Source organism: Sciurus vulgaris (genome assembly GCF_902686455.1).
Source record: "Sciurus vulgaris genome assembly, chromosome: 12".
Taxonomy (NCBI): Eukaryota; Metazoa; Chordata; class Mammalia; order Rodentia; family Sciuridae; genus Sciurus; species Sciurus vulgaris.
Window position 1 is genome coordinate 111,217,105 of NC_136473.1, and position 25,411 is coordinate 111,242,515.

General features: G+C 39.1%; 1 protein-coding gene across 1 annotated transcript; it reads right to left on the reverse strand.

Annotated features, from left to right (window-relative positions):
• Nucleotides 1-1,568: 1,568 nt before the first annotated feature.
• On the reverse strand, nucleotides 1,569-21,918 carry TIPRL (TOR signaling pathway regulator). Its single transcript, XM_079106592.1, has 7 exons — nucleotides 21,659-21,918; nucleotides 14,901-15,080; nucleotides 14,179-14,278; nucleotides 8,386-8,517; nucleotides 4,410-4,505; nucleotides 3,191-3,253; nucleotides 1,569-2,008 (listed from the first exon to the last, which is right to left on the reverse strand). The coding sequence occupies exons 1-7, from the start codon at nucleotides 21,760-21,762 to the stop codon at nucleotides 1,865-1,867; spliced, it is 819 nt and encodes a 272-aa protein (XP_078962718.1). The 5' UTR covers nucleotides 21,763-21,918; the 3' UTR covers nucleotides 1,569-1,864.
• Nucleotides 21,919-25,411: the final 3,493 nt, after the last annotated feature.

A 25,411-nucleotide genomic window follows, 5' to 3' on the forward strand; every position in this document is an offset into this window, starting at 1 on the left:
TTAATCCAGTGCACAGAAAATACTAGCTAATCAAAACATCTACAAAAATACTGGGGGAACAGAGGCAAAGGAGGGACAAAAGTCTCAAGGTACACTGCTGGTTTATATTCTGAACTACCTGTTTGGTTGTCATTTGTCATCTGCATGGAGAATTTGCCTGCTATGTCGACCAAGTTCAAAACATATGGAACAAAGGAGAAACACACCCCAAACCACACAGTTAAGCTATACGAAAAGCTGAAATAAATTAAGGAGCATAATATACATCAGTAATTCCTTACTGTTTATTCTCCTATTACAAAAAAGACACTTGGAACAAATAAATATAAAATGGTACATAACATTTAGCAATGGCCAAATACACATTTTCTTGTTATCCCCACAGGAATAAACTAATGAAAATTGCAGAAGCACACTCATCCCACCCCTCCCACCTTCTTTAAGGAAAAAAAGGTCAATTCTTTTTATTCTCCATAATTTTTAACAATGGATTCTCAAAATAAGTAATCTAAGTCTATTCGAGGACCAAGACATCTAAAACAACAAGTTAAAAAAAACACACGTGTACACACTCACACAATGTATAATATGATGCTTCCCAGAAACTGCAACTAATGAATATTCATGAAAGTTTTTATTAATAGTATGAGTAGAATCTTTTGTGTTCAGATCTGCATGATGAATAAAACAAAGCTGAGTGCAATGTATGTATATGTACATACTTTTCCATCCTAAGAGAAATCATTAAATACAGGTATATTTAGTATACAAAGAACACAAAATTCTGATTTTCCTATACCTTGGAGGTAATGCAGAAGGCAGTCATATAGCAAAACTACATGTAACCAAATTTACCCTGTTTGGCTCACAATAATGTACAAAATTTGAGCTATGATTAATATCCAAGTGTATTTTTTTCACTAAAATTTATCTTCAGGCCAATACCTGAAGAGTTGAGCTTTGCTAATACTTTCAATTAAATATTCTTATTTAACAGGCTTTCCATCAAGTGGAAATATGTACAATGGTTATTTTGAGAACAAAGGGGGGGATTCTCCCCCTGCCCTTTAAAAAATCATTTTTAAAAATCCATTTCAAGTAATCCCTTACTTGGTGCTTACATAATTTCCCACTTCATGAAGACAATCTAGAAAGGCAGAAAATAATATAAAATGATTAAAGGGTCATCATCAAAAGAAACCAATGGATGTGAAATTTACTTTTGCATGCTTCTGTACTAGCTAGGTCCTGAGCTGAAAAGTACCTAGAGATGGAGGAGAGACAGCTCTGACACCCTAGGTTCAAGTTTCCACATACATAACAGCTTCAGTTCCTCAAAACACTAGGGGGTTTTCAGTTCCATGTCTAAAACTTTCTTTAAATCTCAAAGGTAATTTAAAATCAGGGGGCAGATAATTTTTTAAAATTTTTGCGGGTGAAGATCATTAAATTATGGCAAGTCACAACTCTCCATAAGTGCAAATGAACATTAGAAAGCCCAAAGCCAAGAACCAGTACATGAACATGCACAATCTGGGATTCAATGACCCAAAGTAACCTCTTTGCAGATCGTGCCTACTGCTCGTGAGACATACACATATCACTCTGAAGTCCCACTTTGTGAAAGTCATAAATCCAAACTTAACTCCAGAACATGTAAATCTGAAGTGTGAATTTGGAGAGACAGTACAAACAGCAGTTGAGTGGACCTGCCTGCAACAATCTTTTATTTTATTTTTTTCTTTTAAGGCTACAGAAGATCTGCACATAAACAAGGCAATTAACTTTCATAATAAAAATACCCCCTTACAAATAGCCAAAATGTTTAGTCGGATTCCATGGTGAGTACAGGCTGTAGCACATTCTATTCCACAGGTGTACATTCTTGTGAGTCTGCAGGGTTAGGATCGATTCTTTCTGGAAATATCAGCTTCTCACAGACTGCCTCCTTTATTGGTAAATACTGTGATATTTCATTAGGTTCCGTGAACAGGGAAGGAGGGACATGCTAGGAGATACATACATCACATTAATATATTCTCAGTTATTGCAATGCCATTTTTTGAAAACGCTTTGGTTTAAGTATCCTCAAACTATGTCAATTTCAAAATCAGGTGTAACATATGCATTAAAGGAGCATTATTACATACACCTAAAAATAATCATTCAACTCTTACTGAATGCAAAGACCACAGGGTTACATAATTTACAAAGCTCCTAAAAATGTCATAAGAATTTAATACATCTTAATTCAGCCCCCTATTCCTGTTACTTTGGTAACTTGAAAGCATTAATCTTCAGTTAGAGCCCATTATGTTGTCTAGAACACAATCTGAGCAACTTTTCTAACCCAGCTTTCAAAATACCCAGACAGAAATAAGAATTTATGGCAAAACAAAATACTGTGTTTGTATTACTTTTTAAGCAATTCATTATAAAATTCTAAGTATTGAGGAAGCTCTTCCCAAGTCCCCAAAGAACAAAAACTAAAGGAAAATTATACCAAAGTATGTCACAGTAGAGAATTACTACATTTGAGGAAGAAAAAAGAGAGAATGTGGAAAGGAATTCTCAGTGGCAGGTGCAGAGTAGAAAGCACACCAATTGGTGCCAGTTGGCACTCCACCACAACTATATGGCTCAGGTGAAGTCACATCCCTGGATAAAATGTGAAAATGAGACTGAATGATGGCTAATATCTAACAACTCCAAGTGTTCCTGTATTTGAGGCAAGCTCAAAAATTATATGCTCCAGGGGCAGAAGTGGGGAAGTGCTAGGGAGTGATACTGACCAAATTATATTATTATCTTGTGTGTGTGTACAAATATGTAACAATAAATCTTATCATGACGTACAACTATTATGCACCAATAAAAAGTGTGGGGAAAAAATGCTATGCTCCAGGGCTGGATTTGTGGCTCAGTGGTAGAGCACTTGCCTCACATGTGTGAGGCACTGGGTTCGAATCTCAGCACCACATATAAATAAATGAATAAAATAAAGATCTATCAACATCAAAAATTAAAAAAAAAAAAATGCTATGCTCCAGGAAGTAGGATTTATCCTATAGAGCTCTATGAATGAATGGATGATTTATGGATGTAAATTTAATGAATGGACATAGTTAGGGAGATACCATACTTAAAACATCAAAATTCAATTTCTAAAAACTGAAATTTAACTACTTACCATTAGATTAGCGATTTTGCTCTCTCTTGATGTGTATTCTCGTAACATGTAGGTCTTGTCTGCCTATGTTTAAAAGTGCAATAAATTTACTTGCATTGATTTACATATTTCCAATCCCTATAATCACAGCAATACTAGATACATGTATGGAAACAAATTTAATATTACCAGGTGAAAGAAACACAAGCAGAGGTTTCCTTTGAAAGAATACAGGTAGGACTGGGAATATAGCTCAATTGGTAAAGTGCTTGCCTTGCATGCACAAGGCCCTGGGTTCAATCCCCAGCATCACAACAAAAAAGAAAGAAAGAATGTAGATATGTGTATGTATATATAAGATATACAAGAGATTTTAATTAAGTTAAAACAATATTATTAAGATTTTTTCACTCTGGGGAAGAAAAATACAGTATGTCTGTTTAAAAAAAAAAAAAAAATCCTAAGTAAATGATTTAGGAAAACACCACGGGGTTCAAATTCCAGTTCTGTTGCCTCCTGACTGTGGAACTGGGGCACACTGCCTCACTTTCTTTGCCTTGGTTACCTAGCCTATGAAACAGAGGTCTAACGGCATTGATTCCCGGGCTGTTATGAGAGGTTGGCATACAGTACTATGACTGCCCAGACTGATGCCAGGGGTCTATTCTCTAATTCCTCACTCTACAAAATCACAAACCCAAAGTTAAAAGTTCATTCAGAAAGAAAAGACTGTGATGAAGCTACTGGAAGAATTTTCATGACAGTTCAAGCCCTCCCAACATTTTTTTTTTAACTGCATGGTAACAGTTACTTTAGATGGAACATAAAAGTTTTCAACTTTAGAACAGCTATCGATGTAATTAAGTAACAGGGATTTCAGGAGGCCATCTGCCTGGCATTTCTAACATCAGGACATTATATGAACAATATATACTAAAAACGAAAGAAAGAGACAAAGGGCAGTTTTCTTAAACATGGATTAAGTACATGCAAAAAGTTCTTCAACATCACCCCCTACCCAGGGTCTTTTAGAAAACATTTTCAGTAACTAAAACTTCTAGAAAAGATGTGATTTTTTTTTTATAACAATGGGCAGTCAAGAGTGAATCTGAGACAAACCTAAAGGTCAGAAAGATGCCATCTAACAGAAAACATTATTTAATTTCCAATTCCCAGAGTGACAACACAACATTAACAGGCTCAATATCAACCAGCACAATCATTAAGCGAGAACAGGTACCTCATGGTAAAGTCTCGTGTCGTTCATTCTGATAAGCACCCCATCAATCCTCAAGAAAAACCGCAACAGTAGAAAAAAGCTAGAAGGCATTACTCTCTGAGGGAGGAAAAAGTACATTCATATTTTAATGAAAATATTTCATTACTTTGCTAAAAGAAAAAAAATCAAAGGCTTTGGAAGAAAGCTAAATTAGCAATCAGAATGTTCCTTAACTTACAATGGGGTTATGTCCCAATAAACCATTTCAGCTGAAAACACCTAATCAAAACTGCATTGAGCATACCCAGCCTGCCAACACGGGAGCTTAGCAGCATGTGGCACGCAGCAGGGTCAGTTGTTTGCCCTGGTGACCACACAGCTGAGTTGGGGCTGGGGCTCTGTGCCCAGCATCAGGAGTGCCCTACCATATACTGCTAGCCTGGGAAAAGATCAAAATTCAGAATTCAAAGTACAGTTTTTACTGAATGCATCTCACTCTTACACCACCATGAAGCCCCACCCACAGTTAAAAAAAAAAAAAAATCACCAGTAGAACCACTGTAAGTCAGGAATTGTCTGTACATAAAAATCTCTAAACTAGAGCAGCTCTTTGTCCTGGTGGCAACTGGCCTCAAAACCTTGTGCAAACTACTTAATGTCACGGTTTCAGTTTCCTACAGTACAAAAATGTTTTTCTAGGTCAAAATAAACTGAGATACAAAAGATTTATTTCCAAGTAATACGAAAATTACAATGTTCATTTTAAAAAATAGTAACACTTATAGTAAATATCAAACATCGGTAAAATGAAAGAACCACCTGGATTCTTGTTGCTACTCACTTGTATTCACTTTACACACAATAAAGAGACCTTGAACAGTACGTTCTATCTCAGTGAAATCAATTAGGCACAATTTCATATTGCCAAAGACTGGGTTATCAGAATGACAGAACATGTTCTTAACAGTTTTCATTTGTGGCACATCTACAAACTCCCATGCTTTCCAAATCTAACTCCCAAAGAGAGAGGGCCATGATGAGCTGAGAGCAAGAAGATGTGTCCTGGTGGCAGGGAGGGAGAGTGTAGAAGGGGTGGAAGGCATTTCATTATTTAAATATTTATTGCTAAATAAATATTTACTATCTACTGAGTGCCAAGTTTCTTACTACACTAGGTCTTGGATTTATATAAATGAAAAGATAAAAATCCCAAGGCTCAAAAAGTTTACCAACCAGGGAAATGGTCAAACAGATAAAATGATGGGGCAGCTACTACGATAAGTAAGCACAAGATGTAAGAAGCAGAGAAAGAAAAATCTAAGTCTACTCAAGAAAGTCAGAGAAGGCAGCACCTGAGCTGCACGTGGAAAGAACGGGCTGGAAGGAGAATTCCACAAAGGAAGAAGCGTGTACAGAAAGTTTTGAGGTATGAAACACTCGAGAACGATTTATAATTCCATATAAGCACAAGTCCACCTTATGAAGAAACAACAGGACGACCTAGTCACGACAGCAGCTTAACTACCTAGAGAGCTGCCAGTCACAGGTCAAGCTCCCTCCTGCCTTCGGACCTTTTCACACCCTGTTCCTTATTCTGGCTAATGTTTACTTGACCTTCAGTCCTTGTATAAAAAAACCAATGTCTCTTCCCAGAGGGAGGCCCCTCTTACCATGGCATGTCTAGGACCCCCTCACTATCCTCTTCCATGAACAGCTCTAGAAATCAACAGGGCGAGCCTGCACTCACTTTTGTGTTTACTCTACCAACTGAGCTATCTCCCCAGCCCTTGTGTTTACTCCTCAATGCCCATCTCCGGCCACCTGACTGGAGGCTTCACCACAGCGGGGATACTTGCTTCCTTCATCACAGCATTCTACCACTTAGGTAATACTCAGCACATAGCAGGTGCTCACTAAATTTGCCAAATGAAAGAGAGGGTGGACACTATGTGGAGAGAAGGCTCTGAGCCACACAGCACCTTCCCGCAGGCACCCGCCCAGGCTAAAATCATCCCCATGGTTTAAAAAAAAAAAAAAAAAAAAAACTCACTCACTCACACACATAGCCTGTAAGACTCATATTCTCTGTTTCCTATGCCTTTGTTTCTTCTACTATAATTCTGGAATTTTTACTATTCGCTCTACATTTATATCTCCACTTCTACATTTTTCACTTACTGCCTAGTCATATAACTTAAATTGTTCTTGCCAAAGTGAACAATATCCTAATTGCTAAAACCAATATACAAACCTTTTAGTCTAATGGACACCATCCTAATCTAAACTTACAAGCCCTCTTTATCACCCGACGCTGACCTTAATGCCCTCCTCCTTGAAAAGGTCTACTTTCTCAGCTTCACAAGAAGGACACTTCCTGATGTCCTGCCTACATCGTATGTACCAGGCTGGTCTCCTTCTGCAGAAGGGAATTTCACTGTTGTTTAGAACAGATGTGTTACGTTGCTAGAAAGAAACCAACCCGGAAAGAGCACTATTATAACAAAATCCTTCCAGGCATTGTCAAAATTGTACTCCTGTCACCTAACTTAACAAAAGTTATACTCAGAAGGAAAAAAGAACACTTTAAGATGATGTTACTCCTCCATTTGAGACTTACTATTCACTCTGGTATACACATAATACTTAAGGCCCATGCCTTCATCCTCAGAACATGTGGCTCCCCCCACACTCACAGGCCCTCCCACTTGGACACAAATGCCTGTGCAGATATGCAAACGCATATTCAACACTGCTGATTCAGTGGGTGGGTAGACAAGTGGAAGGGGACATGACTGGATGAGTTGGTGGTGAATAAATCTAAACAAAAAAGAGCAAACGGATCACATTATCTGTATACATGAACATGGAACAATGAAACTACCTTTCTGTATAAATAATGTATACTAATAAAAACATACAAAAAAGGAAATTGGAGTTTTAAGTGAGCAAGGGTCTAAGGTGCTGCCTAGTACTAGAATAATGATATATATTAGATGGTACAAAGAAAATTTGTAGCTAATTAGTCTCACAGTCAGATAAACAAATCTTTTGGGGGCCTGGTTTATGAAACATATAGGTTGAACTTAATGAGCCTCTGAAAATTCATTTCAATTGCAAAATCCTATGATCCCACAGAAAAAAATCTGACTTTAAAACAAATATTGTGTTCCTTTTGTATTACAGATTTCATTCTTTATTACTGCTTAAGTCCCAGTACCCATATCATTGTGCTCAAGAACAATGCCTGAAGCTGAGGTCTGTTTCTGAGAGACCCCATGATAAATGCTATAACTGTGAGGTCTGATATAAAAGTACTTATTACAGGAATATGAAAAAGGCATATTGAACTCTGCCTGAGAGAACTGTGAATAAAGAAGCAGTGATATTGTAGCTAGGACTTAAAGGCAAAGACATTTCATAAAAAGTTTCAGTTGAGGTTTTTTTTTTTTTTTTTTTTTTAACATATTAGAAACCCCATCATAACCCAATAGTAAATAAATATGAATAACTGCTAGTGGCCTATTTATTATCTTTAAAGCAAGTTCCACCAATAATATGATTAATGGAAGTCATACATGCTCCATTTTTAGAATTTACAAATCACTTTTCTACTTCTATGCTAAAAAATGAGATGGCAGTTTAATGATGCACTGGCATCCTAACACATGGGTCTTTTTTTTTTGCTATCTATAAAATGTGAAAATTAAGCTGTTCTCACTCAGGTTAAATAATAGGCAAATGAAATACAAAGTAGCCAAGCAATTGTATATATACATATATATTTTTTTAAATGCTTTGCTGAGGTAAAGTCTTAAAATATACTGAAATTTTCAAATAAACTATATAATGGATATTCACTATAGTGTATTCTTGACCCAAGTGAAAATTGTACACAGTATGATAAGACTCAGTGTAATGCCAAGGAAGTCTTGTATTTCTGCCTAATGGCAAGAATGGAACAAAAATGTCAATTTATAACAAAAATCACAATACTTACAATTTTCACACTCAGGCTTGAAACACCATGATCATGAAGTTCATCCTCAAACAGGAGAACTTCTTCAAAAAATTTAATCTGTTCTCTGGCTTTCAATTTCTCTGTATCTATATGATCTGTTGTAGGTACAACCTGGAAGAAAAAAATTAAACACATTAAGGGCTGGGATTGTGGCTCAGTGGTGGAGTACTTGCCTAGCATGCAGGAGGCACTGGGTTTGATCCTCAGAACCACATACAAAACTAAATAAAAAATAAAGTTAAAAAAAAAAAAAAAGCTGAAATTCTTTAAAAAACAAAAACAAAAAAGAACAAAATGTTAAAAAAATTAAACACATTAAAAAAAAATTTAAGGAACTATAGAGTCACAGAAAGTAGTTTTTCCTCTCAGCCTTTCCTGCATGGCCAGAGTGTACAGCTTCACAGAAGTATAAAGTCAAAAGTCCCCATCCTTCATACAAGTCCGATGAAAACCAAGTATTGTATTATGACTAAGAAAATTAACCAACTGAAAACTGGTAAACGTGAACTACAACTATCACATGTTTTGTTCCATGAAATCACACTTATAAGTATTCATTTGGAATTTAAAAAGATTCTCCCATTAGAATGCTATATCTTTGATTCCCGGCCTAATGCCTCAAAACTTACAAATAAAAGAAAGAGAATAATGTGAATAATGTGAATAATGAGATAAGCAAGAACTTTAGAAAAATCCTAAGGGTAACTGCTGGTACCACACAGGACTTTGGACAAAATGGCAATCTTTTCAATGTATTATTTTGTAGTTCACACATACACACACACTCGCACTCGCTCTCTCTCTCTCTCTCTCCCCCTACCCCCAACAAAAACATAACCCCAGGGCAGACTGTTATCAGGAGTCCACTAAACCCAGTGCCCAGTGTCTCATAACAGTAGCACCCAAATCATTTGCCATTTGTCATTCTTTTCTTCCTTCATGGTGATACTGGAGATTAAACCCAGGGTACTTGACTACTGAGTCACATCCCCAGTCCTTTATTTATTTTGAGGCAAGGTCAGGATTGCCTAGGATGGTCTGCAACTTGGCAATTCTCCAGTTTCAGCCTCCAAAATAAATGAGATCACAGGCATACACCATCTACTACACCCATTTTCAACATAAAATGTTCAGCTTTTCTATTATTGACATGGGTTATCACAAACACAAAAGTTACTGTCAAACTATAGGTATTCAGTAAATGGCAGCTATTATTTTGCTTTACTCAACAGTCATAATTAGGTCATTTCCTTGACTTATGAGCAGAATCCGAAAAGAATAATTTGACATAACTGTATAGGAATTAGGAGAAAACTATAAAGATTATTCAAGAGACTACATAGATTTGGGGGAGGGGAAACCTAAAGAGTATTAAAAGATATAAGGAAAAATGTTTCAGTAAGTAACACATATGATTCCCAAGAGAAAATAATGTCCACAGTTCTTCCATATTCACCTACAGATGACCCTTCATGCCTCTGCAATTTTGCAACTGTCCCTCTTGGTTTAACTTGCTTTCAATTAAATTCTGATGACACAGTGACAATCTTAAATAATTTTTAATTAATTTCAATTACTGGAATTGATAGCTAAGAAATACATGTGTATACTAACCTGTGCAGATAGTATGTATATACACACACATCTATAAATATGTCTATATGTAACCATCTGTCTCTACATTAAGTCAAACACAAGTTTCCACTGATGTCTCCAACTCTAATCTATTCCACAGGAGTCACGGCAGCTTCTCCCCCTTGCTAGGCTGTGAGTTCCTACTCCAACAGGGATGAACCTGACGTCCCCCAGCACCATCCACTTACTTAACAATGCATAGGCATGGCAGTACCAGCACTGCTAACCCACACCAGTAGGGGCAAGAACTGTCAGCGAACTTCAGAATCAAATGCAGCACCTTTTGCCTTTACTCTTACAAACTTCATTCCTTTCCAATGTTTATATCAGCACATATGCCCCCTAAAATTACTTATATCAAGATAATAAAGATAAAATGGCCAACAAGCATGTGAAGAGATGATCAATATCACTGACCATTAGGGAAATACAAATCAAAACCAGAGATCATCTCAAATACATTATAATGTCTACTATCAAAAAAAAAAAAAAAAAAAAAAAAAAAAAGAAGGGCTGGGGAGAGAGCTCAGTCGGTAGAGTGCTTGCCTTGCAAGCACAAGGCCCTGGGTTCAATTCCCAGCACCCCAAAAAAAAAAAAAAAGAAAAGAAAAGAAAAGAAAAAAGGAAGAAAAGAACAGAAAAAAATGTTGAAAAGGGTAGAAAGGTAAAATGGGACACCCACTGTGGAAAACAGTATGGTGGCTCCTCAAAAACTAGAAGAAATTACCATATGACCCAGCAATACAACTTCTGGCTATACATCTAAAAACACTGACAGCAGGATCTCAAGGAGACAGCTGCACGTTCATGTTCACAGTGGCACTATGCATGACAGCAACCCCACATGCATCAACAGAGGAACAAACCGAACTGTACACATGCAGTGGAATACTACTCAGCTTTAGAAAAGAAGGCAACACTAATTCATGCTATAACACGAATGAATGACCCTGTCACAAAAAGACAATGTATGAATCCACTCGTATGAGTTATTTAAAGCAAACAAACCCACGGAAACAGAAAGCAAGGAGGAGGTTGCCAGGGTCTGGGGTGGGAGTTGGGGAACTGTCCAATGGACGTGGCATTTTGGTTTCACAAGATGAGAGCTCTGGAGCTTGGTCACAAAACAATGCTAACATGCTTAAGACTTCTGAACTGTACACTTAGGAAAGATGATAGGTTTTTATGGCCAAGATATTAAATAACAATGAACAAACTAGACAAGTGTTTCAATGTACTTTTAAAAAAATTTTAAATGCATGGATACTAAGCATGTTTTACCACAAAAAGGCAGTATAACTAGGAGCAGCATTAACAGAAAAGAAGATGGTCCCATATGATTAGGTCACTGCATGCCAGGTACAGTCCTGAACAGCTGACCTGTGTTCCTACCACATTCTTATACTACAACCTCAGATGCCTAAGGTGACCTGGCTAAAAAATGGCAGGACTAGGACTGCACCCAGCAGGTCAGCAGAACTCTGTGAGGGGCTCTCTTTTCTTATACTATGTTACAACTCATAGAATAACAAGTCAAGCCACCCAAGAGTGAGAAAACACTAAACACACACAGCCTCCAGCAATTAAAAAAGCAAGGATTTTACAGCAAAAGAAGGCTCCATTCTGATTCCTTATTTTTTAATACTCCTGCTGTCCATATGAAATATATATTGCCTGTACAGAGCCTTTGAGAAAGGACTAAAGAGTTAAAGAATTAGAAATCCCAACCAATATTATAGTAAACAGAACAAAACCTTAGATTCCCAAGGAACAGATCTTCCACATGACTAAAGTGCCTGCAAAAGCTACAACTCTGGAGTTATGTTGTCAATGCATGTTACTGCAGGACACTGTAAAGAGCGATGTGCTTTAAGATCTTGAACCCATTTCTTCACCTACAAAATAAGGATAACAATACTTACCTTACAAGGTTATTGTGAAGTTTCAACAACAAAACCTTAATAATTTTGCCTGGAAAAGTTACTTTGTTTTCTGTGTACTGTTTTGTTTTGTAAAGGTAATAAAGGGAACACATTCATCAATTCTAGATCATAAAGCAAGAGTAAATATTTAGACAATCCATCTCTTACTCTTGATATTTCAAATAATATTAACTTCGGTCCCCCTGACATTTGAGACATGTTATCCCAGTGACAACAGCTGCCATGTGCTGCCATCTTACTGTGGAACAGACACTGCACTCAACACTTCACATATGTAACCTTATTTACTACCTCACAGTAGATATTGTCCTCAGTTCACCAAGGTGAGACAAGGTTTCACAAGATAAAGTTGCTTTTCCAGTGGGCTGGGGTATGGTTCAGTTGGTACAGGGCTTACTTAATTAACACATGTGAGGTCCTGAGTTCAATCCCCAGTATGCGCGTGCACACACGCACACGTACACACACACACACACACACACACACAAATTGTTTTTCCAAGATGGTAAATGGTGCTGATTTGAACTTGAGTCTGCATTCTGCCAAAGCTTGAGTTCAATACCACCACTGTAAGGTGATTACATTGATATTCATCAGCAACACCTTAGAATAAATCACATTATAAGCTGAAGTGTCAATAAGAGAGTACTGAACAGTTTTCACCTCCTATTACTTTCAGTCTTGGTTTCTAACTGCCATGGTTCTTGCTTGTGACTTGCTCCTGATGCTAACATTCACAACTAATGCCTCTTCATAGCCTCCAGGAGGTTTTTCCTAAGTCAGTCCACAAAGTTAGTCTTCAGCATTCATGAGGTTAAAGTAAGTTCCCATTTCCTCACTCCTGGCAACAAAATATCAAGTGACCTAAACTTTCTGCAAACTTTAATCAGAAGAGAGGAGGAGAATACTAATCTATGCAGTTCTGTCTGGGACTGGATTAAGCTTGCTCACTCATTAGATAAAAAGGAGCAATCTTTCTGTTGTGCTGTACCCACAACTTCTAGGATTAGTACCTGACACATAGAGTTTAAGAAACACCTGCTGAATGAAAGAATAAAGCATGTCATCTCAAAAGTTATGTTTTGGTCCTGGAAGTCCCAAGAAATAGTTAAAGATTGAAATGTTGCAGAGGTTTCTAGAAACTCATGACAAGAATTAAATTCTTACTAAATTCTTACTATGAACGTCTATCTTCTTGAGACTAAAAATCTCTGCAGAGACAGAGTCCATATACAACCCTATCTTCTTAACATTTCTGCCTAAGCACCAACATAGGATATAGTCTCCAATAACTTCTAATGAAAATAGTTTACAAGGAAATACTTTTGTGCTTTAAATGATCTGACATTTAGAGATACACGATCTAAGTCAAATTTGTTTCATTTCAGTCATACTGTAAGATTTTAAAATACAGCTTAAGTCCCAATAAGATCTACCAGTTTCACCTTCCATTTACCGTGAAGTGAGTCTCTTCTTCAGCAGGGCTTACAGACATGCAACTTAACACCAATATAAAGCTTTAGAAGGTATTGGGAACTTTGCCATGAATTATTTTATATCAAAACGCTACTGTGTGGTTAGGTGTGTCTTTATCCAGTTTGCTGATAAAACCAAGATTTGGATAGATTAAGAAGTGTGCCCCAAAATATCCCAGCTTCATATGGAGGGCAGGGAGGATACAAAATAAAGTTGTCTGACCAGTGTTCCATTTGTTCATGTGCAAAATTCTAAGCTACTAGCTAGCAAGTCCTGTCTAAATCATCTTGGTCATGACAATGTTAACACTAAGGCAGTTGCCATTCTGCCAACCACACTTTCAAGAATAAACACTGCTCCACTACTCAGGCACTGCTGCACTACTCCAGGCCAGCATGCTGGCAAGAGAATCGCTAGGGCCCAGGAGTCCAAGGCCAGCCTAGGTAACATATGGAGACCTCATCTCTGACAAAAAAAAAAAAAAAAAAAAAAAAAAAAAAGGATAAATGATGTTCTATCATGGCCTTCTTTTATTTTCCACTAAAAAAAAAAAAAATCAATAAGCAAAATCCCCTCATATAGGTTCAAAAGCCTGCCAACAAGAATGAACGTAGTGACAAAACAAAAAACAAAACAAAAAACCCCCAAAACCATTAGTATAAAGTTCTAATGCTGAGGCTGTCCAAGGTAACTAATGACTTGTAAAAGTAAGATTTACCTTTAATTTAAGAGATTCTCCCAATAACGTTCCTTTATAATCTGTCGTATAGGTCCAATCGTAGGGCTTAATAACCTCTTTGGAGTGCTCACCCTCCGTCCTCGTGTACCAAAATGAAAAGGATCAGATTTAGTGATGCAGAATATAGATCATCTGTATTCATACATCACACCAAATTACACTCTACAAATACGAAAAATCCTACTAAATTCCCTGACTTGCCATAATTCACTAGTATAAGATCTTTCTTACAGTATTCCTGCACACTTATTGCTATATTTGCGCTGATGTCATCTTTCCAAGTGGTCTGTACACTGCCTGATTTAAAGGTTTATTTCTTTGTATCCTCCAAGGTACCCAGTACAGAAATGGCACAAAGTGAATAACTGCTACTTTGATTATCAAACAAATATTTAATGCAAATTACAAGTAAAATCTGTCTTTAAAAACAGGAACATTAAAGTATAATGCACTGCCTCTTAACTAAGGAACACCCAGTCTGAAAAAGTAAATCCTATATAGATTAGTTCAATTATATTTCAATTTAACTCAACAAATATTCAAACAGTGGGTAATTAAACTTCATTTTATAGCTGAGAAAAATGAATTCTAGAATAACCCAACTATCAACTTTAATAACACTAGCACTTCAGTCTAATAAAACACAAACATATATAAAAAGAATATCTTTGTCTTTAACCCATAAATGCCTGGATTCTCACCTGCTTTCCTGCCACTCTTCAGCACAGGCCACTTTAAGCATTCCTTGGTAGTTGTTAACACACCTTAGTGCATCTGTAGCATTGAACTCGATCCCAAAGCCAGAGCCATGCTGGATTCTTAAGACATTGTCTCCAAACATCATTTCAGGGAGAGATGGCATGTGCAATTCATCCGCTAACCTACACAAAACCAAAAGCCAGATGAGAGGACTGTATGTCACTGGGGGCACTTGTATTTCCTTTCATCCAACATAATTCTTCCTACATAACTGAATTAAATAACATGATTAATAAACATGGTATATTTGCAAGAAATCTATAAAATGCTTTCATCATCAAATCTTTATGGCAGTAAGTAGTAGGCTAAATAAGACAGATCAACAAATACAAGAATATGTACCATGCAGCATGATGTCAGTTAGTGGTAAGTGATACAAAAAAAAAAGCAAAGATGCTTCTGAGTAGTGAGATCTGAGCCTCAGGCCTCTTTCCTATATACTAGAATATTTTCTATATGCTTAGGCCTCATCTGGGCAGTCTCATTAGAAAAAAAAGAAAAGTCACATCAGACACTCTAAAAAGCTGATCACAAATCAGTAATCCACGGGTGTTTTCTGCTAGTTGAACACTGTTGGGGCTTTGTCTCTGTTTATTTTTTTTTTTTAATATTTTAAATAGTTGCAACAAAAATGAAGCAAATTTAAATCTGGATTTCTGGTTACAAAAACAAAAAACCTGGGCTAACATTGGATCTACATCACCACATGGCACCAACAGGCTGGAGAAGTGCCCCCCCTCTTTAAGAGGGCATGGCCTTTCCAGATCACCAATCCCCGTAGCCCCTTAGAAGGCTGAGTGAGTTTTAATCCTTGTGGCAAAGGGGATTTTTTTTTTTTTTTGCAGATTGAATTGACTATTTTTATAAGGAATTAAGAAAACATGAGCAAATATTGATTTGTATTAAAAAACAAATTAAAGTCTGTACATCATTCAAATTTGAAAAATCAGTTTGACGCTAAAAAATGTACTAACAGAATTGTTTCATCTTAGAGCAAAATACTATCAATGGCACATTACAACCAGATACACAAACATGAAAGCAATGCTAAAAGGATGTAAACCTCTGAATCTCAAAGTGATCCAGGAGGTTGAAAGGGACTGTGATGCATCTTATTAGAGGAAATAAACTACCACTGGTGATAAAGATAAATAAATAAACAAACTAGCAAGGGAAGGAGCCCACAATGCCTGGAATTTTAGAGTAAATGGTTTATTTGGTTCTGCTGTTACACAGGTTTTATCTGTTTTTTTCTTCAATAAAGAAAGTGGATGTGTGAGGTCCCCAGAATATTTCACAATTATATCTTACTTTTTTTAGTACAGATAATTTTATACTGAAGAAGTAATGACTGCAACTCCCTGTGATTTTAGCCACTGCAGGTAATATTAAAATGTTTTAATTAAGAAGGCTCTAATTTTTTTCTTTTCTGAAACTGTAAATCAAGAATAAAGAACTTTTCTCTCTTAAGAAAGATATCTACTTACTTCCTGAAAAAAATTTTTTTCAAGAAGTTACAATATGAAATTCTAATGTACTAGGAGTCTTGAAAAGAATAGTTGACAACCCAATTACAGTCATTTAAAACAGAATATTTAGGAATTTGATCTTGAGGGCTCAAAAATACAATTTTTGATTCCTTATGCACTAAATTTCACCAAGAAATGTTAAATTCTATCTAAAAGTTGGGTACTAGTATATATTAACATTCCTAAAGAAAAAAATTCACCACCTACTCAATAATCCTGAAGGAAAATCAGATTAAAAGTAGTAGGGTGGGCTGCAGATATAGCTCAGTTGGTAGAGTGCTTGCCTTGCAAGTACAAGGCCCTGGGTTCAATCCCCAGCACCACCAAAAAAAAAAAGTAGTAGGGCATTTGTACATACCATTTGTACAGATGTCTAAACAAACACTTTCCACAGTGGGGGAGGAATCATACTGAATATTTATAGGCTACAATCTCTTTCTTTTAAAGATTGAAAAAAGATTTTGTATCTAGGCATAGAGTCAGAGGTTGCAAAGGGAATCAAAAAGGAGTAAATACTAAAACTGCAAAAGGGAAATCTTATTTTGTTTCCTTTTGCTGGTGCTGGGAATTAAACCCAGGACCTTGGGCTGTATCGTCAGCCCCAACAGTCTTAAGTGGCAGCTAGTTGCTTGAGAAAAAGTAGCTATATGCATAGGTCACCATAATTTATGATCCCATCACCTTGGTTACAACCTAGATTTTCAATACAGGGATGAAAGTCCAACACATTCACCAAAGGCAATTACCAATGGGTTGGCCAGAACTCCTGACTCTGAGCCTGAGAACTCTGCCCAATGTTTATTCTAAATAGAATAAAGAGTAATTGACTCACTCTGATTCTCTTTTCAGAAATCTGAGGGACAGTCAAATGAAGCCCAAGCTAAGTGAGATGGCAGAAGCCAGGAGGCAGAGAAAAGGGAAGAGAAGCTGTTAAGTAACTGGAAGGGAAGTAGGGAGAGTGAAGCAAAGACAGAAGTAACAGCAACAAGATGAGTGGAGCTTCAGCAGTTGTTGGGGCACAAAAACTGCCCCAGTTTCAGAGGTTATTCCTGTACTTAATCATTTCTTCATGTATTATTCTCACACTTCAGCAACCTAGGTCTCCGTTTCTTGCAATTCGAAAGCATAAAAAACACAGAGGTTCCATGCAAGTATATTTTCCAGTTACCTTATGTATCAAATTTATTGATTTTAGAAACTTTTCAAAATGGTTTATAGGCTTTTCTATGTTTTTTTAAGGAATATAAAACTATTGACCACGGCTCAACACTATTTACAATAAAGTAAACCATATATAGTTGGATAACATTCTGATCACTACCAAGTTCTTGGTCTTCCTGACTTGTGCTGAACCAGTACCACAAACAATGGGAAAAAAATTTGGAGCATACCCGAAAGGAACAAGCTGGGATAAATAAAATACATGGAGGTCAATAGCTTAAATTACAGAAGTATGTTCACTCCTTTATGCCACCAGGTCCTAAAATGACCAACACCCTTAGCCAACTGATCACTTCCATGAGCCAAGGCTTAGATAGTCCATAAATAATAACCTTTTTGTCCACAAAGCACAGGGGCTTCAACTTTCTGTAAAGGAATGGCTCATAACAGAATCTTTTTAAATGTCTGTTTAATTGTTGCTTGCTAGTTAAAATACATCAGAATTTGTCTTTATGTTCCTCATCTGCGCAGGGAGGTTGGTGACAATGATAAACTTTTTCCTTTCAGGAGTTTTTTTGGGGGAAAAATGTTGCACTTACATACTAGAGATATAGATATGGATTCTGTTATGGCTGCTTTTAAATTGTCCAATTTAAATTGCTGATTTTTCTGCTGTCCTTAAACAGAAAACATAAAATGTTATTTTACCACTTCTTGATTATCAGAGATCATCAATACATCAACCATATGGGACAATATCAAGTTCAAACGTTCCACTGAGTGAGTGCACCTCCGGAAGACAGGTAACAGCCCCTGAAGCACCCTCACCCCTTTCCATTTGGCTTCTAATCTATTATAGCTAGAAAATCAAACAAAACACTTCTTAAAACTGCACAATGAATAAAAAGAGCATAAACAATAACCACTGATTAGGGAAAAGAGACCACAGGAACTCTTCTCCTCAATGCTCCGAGTGCCCTCCAGGATCGAGCAAGCGCAGGATCTCTTTGCACGTGCTGACAGCTGCTCCAGCACACTAGAAAGCTTTCTTTGCCTTTTCTCCTTTTTAAAACTGGATTTTTCGAACACCTAATTAGCTATGATAACTCAGTAAGGTAAAAAAACACCATATTAAAGAATACATTCTTACATAAAATCAACAAAGGATCCCCACACATCCCAAGTCCACAAATACCCTCTTTTTTCCAATCACTTTAAATCCACTTCTAGTTAGACACACCAAACAGGTGTGTATACACACACACACACACACACCAAAAAAAAAAAAAAAAACACTGCATGATCAAGTTTTAAAATTTAAGTTCCAGATGGAAAAAATACTGGTCCTTACTGGAAACATCTATCTCACTGAATCATCAAAGGCCCATAACTTTAAAAACTAAACATTTTAGTTATTCCACTATCGGTGCATAGGAGACAGCCCACATTTCCATAAGCACAGTGTTTATGAACTTTTCATTCTTACCAGACAACTATATTAATAACAGCAAAGAAAAGACAGCAATTGAAGGTTCCAGCACTTGTAGAAAAAAAAAAATCTTTTCCAGTAAAACCCTCAACTTGTTATGTGTTTCAAACAGTGGTGATGAAAAGAAGCAAAAGCGCCTGCCACTGTAAGAGAAACCAGCGCTTGCTCAAATTGCTCTCCTCCAGTCTGGCCCACTGCTACCCCAGGACAACCATCAAGCAAAGCATTGCAAGAATTTTACCAAATGTATACTCTGTGACTTAAAATATCAGCTTTGGGACATCTGTACAAAATAAATAATCCCAAATACAGAAAAAGGGGTAACACACTAATACTCTTTAACAACCATATTTATAATAGTGAAAAATAGTGAGGAAAAAAAAAGTCCCAACCATAAAGAAATGAATGATTATATAAACTGAAGTATATCTGCATGATGAAATACTATTTTAAAACGTAAGAATAATGCAGACAACTGTTTATGATGTAATAGTAAGAAAAAAACTGGACACCTACTGTATATTTATCGCATCTGTGTATGTATGTGTGCACTACCAGTGAGATAATTTTTTTTGAGTTGCACATTATTAGAATAACTAATAATGGTAAGTTTTCATCATAAATTTTAAGTAAAATTCATTCTTTCTTATTAGGTGATTCCATGAAATATGTTTTAACTACTTTACTGAATTCATACTGTATTCATACCAAATATGAAATAATAAATAAAACGTGATAATCTGGGTATCACCCAATTTATATGGAAAATATTCCAGATATATACATAAAAGAATCACTGTTACTAACCTATATTGCTTCAAATGTCTTTTTTTTTTTTTTTTTTTTTTTTTTTTTTGTGGTTCTGGGGATCAAACCCAGGGCCTTCTGCTTGCAAGGTAAGCACTCTACTGACTGAGCTATCTCCCCAGTCCCCTATATTGCTTCAAATGTTCTAAATTCAAAGTATCTTAAACACAGGCCCAAATACCCCATATCTAATGTCAAACTTCACTTTTAACAAATAGGAAAAACCAGCTAAGGAACAGGAAGATAGGATGCTCCTAAGGTTTTAGGATTCCTTAATGTTTATTAAAGGAAACCTCTTTGATCCAACAGTTTACACGATCAATTTCTTAGTACCCTAAAGGCTTTTACACCTAGGGAGATGCACCATTAAAAAACTCAGGATTGATAAGGGTACGACTTCCTTTTCATATGGAAAAAGGACTAGTACACTCAGAAATAATAGATAAGAAGATTATTGATCTGGAATTTGATTCCCTTAAAACATTCCAAACACATAGCATCTCTTAGAGTCTTAAAGTAAATTATATGGGTATTCCAATTTAAAGCTAGCTGCTTTATGGCATAATTACATATGGTGCAATATATAACAGAAAGTTATGTGAAGAGGAAAAAATTCAGAGTAATTCAATCTGTGGTGTGATGAAAGGAACTTTTCTGTATTTCCCTAATTTTTTCAGTGAGTCTTCAAAAATGTTACCATTTATCTCTATTTTTATTTAAATAAGAAAACAAAATATGGTTTTATAACTCTCATCTCTTCCGTGGTCACTCCTCCACCTGAATCTTAACGTGACAGTGCTCCCTAGGGTCTTCCGTCTGCCTTTTCCTCTGGATGACTTCTCCGTGATCTTAACTTACTCCAAGGATCCAGGCACCAACTATAAGCTGGTGACTCTCCAACCTGAACCCACAGATGTCATTTTCCTCGAGCTACAACAGAAATATATGGAATTCCTACTCATCTTCTCCACTTCGTGATCCGTGCACACCTCACATTTCAAACTAAACTCGCCCTGGCCCCCAATCTGCTGCCCCCGTGCTGCTCACCGGCTCAACGGCAAAGCTGGACACCCAAGCCAGGCCGCACCTCTGCACCTGCACGAAGCCCTCCTTTCTCCCCCTCACTTCGGTAGGCCAGCAGCCCCGGCACTCAACCTTCTGAAGCCGCTCCCGGCCTCCCCGCCCCGCAGCAGCCTTGCGGGACACGCATCGCAGCTGGCGGCTCAGTAACCCTGCAGCCTTCCCGGCCCGGCGGGGACGCGCGCCGCAGGGCGCGGGCGCCTCCCATTCCCACGGCCTCCGTCCCGCCCGAAGAGTCCCAGAGACGCGTCGCAGCCCTCCTCCCGCGGGGCACCCGGAACGTGGCACAGACCCCGCTCGGCACCCGAAAGCCTCGGGCTGCGTGTCCCGGCCCGCGGGCTGCGCACCCGCGCCACCACCGCCGCGGCAGGGCTGGGTCGGCATCCTCGCGAGCCCGCGCGCGCCTCCACCCCGCACAGCCGCCCACGCTGCGGGTCGGGCACCCGGCGAGCATCCGCCTGCTCCGCGCCAAGCCTCCCTTCTTCCCGGCCCCGCTTCAGACCCCGGCCACAGGTCGCACCGCCCGCACCGAGGCGCCGGCGAGTGACAGCTCCCGCGGCCGCGCCCGGAGCGCGACCCGGGCGGCGTGCGGAGGCCCGACCCCCGAGGCCCCGGCCCCGGCCCCGCGCCGCACCTCTCCACGTCCGCCGACTTCATGATGTGGGTCTTGGCGGCCGTCAGCTTCCAGGGCCCGAAGGAGAAGTCCTGGTGGCTGCTCTGGAAGCCGTGGATCATCATGATGAGGCGAGTCCGCAGGCCGCACCGGACGCGCGGGAAGGCGGCTGCGGCGGCTGCGGCGGCGATCACCCGCGGCGGCGCTGCCTGCGGCCCTCCGCGCTCGGCTCCCGAGCCGTTACCATGCCCGCCGCCCCGCCCCTCGCCGCGACCCGGACGCAGCCGCCTTCCCGCCTTCCGCCCCGCCCCTTCGCCTTTTGCTTCCGGGCCAGTGGCAAACACCACGTGACCCACGACCTGCGCTACGGCGCACCGGAAGAAGGCAAAGGCGCGAACGCCCCGGCGGGGCTTCGGCGCAGGGGGCGGGGCCACGCCAGGGCGCACCGCCCTCCCGAGCGCGTTGGGTGACGTCATCCAGCGGGCTCCTCGGAGTGCGACCTGAGCGCTGGGAGGACGAGGCGAGCACGTATTAGACCTTTCCAAGCTGTGTGATGCCTCCTGCTCGAGTGAACGGTGGTGAAGAAGAAGTGCGCAACCTGCAGACCAGAACCAACCCCGTAGAGCTTAGGAGGGCCAGCGTCCAGTGACCGTGTGGCTACTGGTGACAAAAAGTCACCCTTTGGGGGGGAAGGAGGAAACACTGGCGACTGAAATGGAGCAAATTGCATTCCATGCGTGTATGATTATGTCTAGATGGACCCCACGTTGTGTGTAACTATAATGCAGTGATAAAAACTTTTTTAAAAAATACTCATCCTTGAGATATAAGGCTTTCTTGATCCAGGTGCTACCTGGGCCCCAGGTGCGGTGAAAACACCAGACACCTCGTGTTAAATGCATTTTTGCGATTTAATTGTGTGCATCTTTGGGCAAAGCACAACTAATTATTTTAGATTTAAGTTGCCTCAAAATGAAATCATTTGCTTTTTAGGGTATCTCCCAAATATGTCTTTCTGACCCCAATTACAATCCCTTTTGAGGCTACCGACCCGCACCCAGCACTTCCTGCAACCCGGCAACCTTTTTAAAATACAGATTCACCAGACCCTGTGCCTTCTACCTGCCTGGAATAATCTGCCTGCACTGATACATCTTCAAAATGGTTTCCCTAAACCCCAGAGGTGGATTTAATCCTTCCTCTTGTGACCAACTTGTTGACTGATTATAAGTCAACTTCAATTATTCTAGTTATCATTATCCATCCAAATAAATGTCCAAAATTGAGCATCTTCTATTTGCCAAGCATTTGTTTTATTACAAAATAGCACTGCATCCTTTCTTTTGACAGATTGATAGTGGAATTCCAAAACATGATTTTAGCAATACAAGTCTGAACTCCCTACCCCTTAAAATTATATGTTTTCCATCTGTCCAACATTACCTTAGATAATGAATATATTAATAAACTATGATATTTTCCACCCTCAACTGCTTCTACATAGGTAACAGGCCACTGATTTGCCTAATCAATTATTTATATCTTAGTCTACAGCATTTTATCATAAAATTTCATCCAAGTTGTCCTTGATAGAGAAGTGCCAAACCGCCCTATCCAGAACTAAGATATATAAAAGACTTTCTCAAATAGGGGTATCTTTATTCAAATTTCAGATCTAACAATTAAACCTGTTAGCTCTATGACCTCCAATTCAACAATTTATTAGAAGACTTTAAAATTGTTAAAGTCATGTAAAAAGCATATTCCTCTTTTCACATGACTTATTTTACCACTCCCTGCCTCCCTTTGTCTCTTCTTTCGTCCAGTCACCTGTGCATCTATTCATCCACCCACCCACCCTTCTGCTTATTCATTCAATGAATGTTTACCTTTTTCAGCTAGAAGAACAGTACATAGCAGTATTACAGTGAATACGGATAAAATATGATACACCCCAGCCTCAGGCACCTTGGTTCGAGTCATCTGTGCCAAGCACCAAGGATGCACAGAAACCGGACACAGTGCCTGTAATCTCAAGGAGCGTGCACTCAAGTCTAAGAAGCAGTGAACAAAGGCAAGCAATGCCACATAATATCTGGGCAAGAAAAAGATGTTTGCACATGGCTATGTTACAGAGGAAAGGCAGAGGTTAGGAATATTCACAAAGGAGAGGATCCCACACTAGAAGATACTCCACACACAGGATGAGGAGCAGCAGCTGGGTAGGTGGAACAGCATTGGGTGAGTAAGGAGCAGCAAGGTGGGGAACTGCTGAGACAGGTGGTGGGGTATGAATCTAGAAAGGTCGGCAGGAACCCAGGCACGAAGGAACAGGTGCAGAGCTAAAGAACTTGGAATTTTTCCATTGTGTGTTTAGGGGCCACTGTGTGAATGAGAGATCACGATGGCCTACACTTACTTCTTCAAAATGAGATACATGCACCCACAGGGATGTACAAAGTGGGCCAGGGTGGAGGAAGAAAATGTTAATGCTTCCATTTATCTCTTTTTTTTTTGCTCTGTATGCTTCATAATGTACACAATACATCATATATTCACATGCCTTTTTTTTCTTGGTGGTGCTGGGAATCAAACCCAGGGCCTCACACTTGCTAGGCAAACATTCTTCCACTAAGCCACATCCCCAGCTCCTACGTACATTTTATTATAACAATATTGGAATTCATGCTTAATTTTTTACAGATACTAATGACATATGATCAAAACTGTGGATCATGGCTGTTGTTACTGAAGAAGGAGAGGACAGATAAGGGAGAAGACTGGATGACCGAGCATGGGGAGAGGTGTCCAGCGTGTGGCCTGGTGATCACAGGCCATAATCAGGATGATGTCATGAGATGACAAAGGACAGGAACTACCAAAAGAAGAGACAGGGGCATGTAAAGAGAGAGAAGAAACGGATTTTTCTGAGGAAGAGCCTTGTGGGAAAAAAAAGTTCAGGTTTTCTTGAGCTCCTCTCTTCCCCCAAATGTGAAGTTGTAACATGGAACGTTAACATCTAGGCTCCCGACCACTGCAGAGAAATGCCTGGCCACAGCCCCTAAAATCAACATTCAATTCCTGTACTGCATCGGCTGTGGTTGGATTTAACTGTCTCTTCGACCCCAGAATGATTCTTTTCTGCATAATAGTATAGCATTCAAAGAGGCTAATTTGGAAAATGTGAATAATTTGACCAAATTGCCCCTCCACAAATCTTCCCAGCCTCCTCTTCACTCAAAAGGGTCAGCGTTTTGTGAACTGAGTGAGGTCTGGGAATTAGGAGAGGAACCGTGTCTCCGGTGATGTGTCAACCTAAGTTTTTTTTTCCTCTACTGAGAGTTGTGTTGGTAACACAGCTTAGTATGTGGCCCATCTGTCTCTGTCTGGGGACCCATCATACATCGCCCCTACCCAGGATCTCTGTGGACCAGCCCATTCTGATTATCATTCTGTCCTTGCTGAGATATTATTATCCTCACATTGACTCTGGCAATCCAGTGCTTCTGTTTGGCATTTATCATCATGGGCATCCCAATATCCCTGCAGGAACCAAGGCAGCAGTCTAATGGAGCATCATCCACCTTTATTCCTGGCCTACCAAGGCCAGCCAGTGAAGCATTTCCCAAGGATGGTATTGCCCCTTTCACTAAGACATTTCATTATCAAGGTCATGTCCTTGAGACTTCCTGAGGAACATCATTAGAAGGTTAGTGAGCAGATTACATACTACATTTTTATCAATCTGTATCTTTGCATTATTTCTGCAATCAG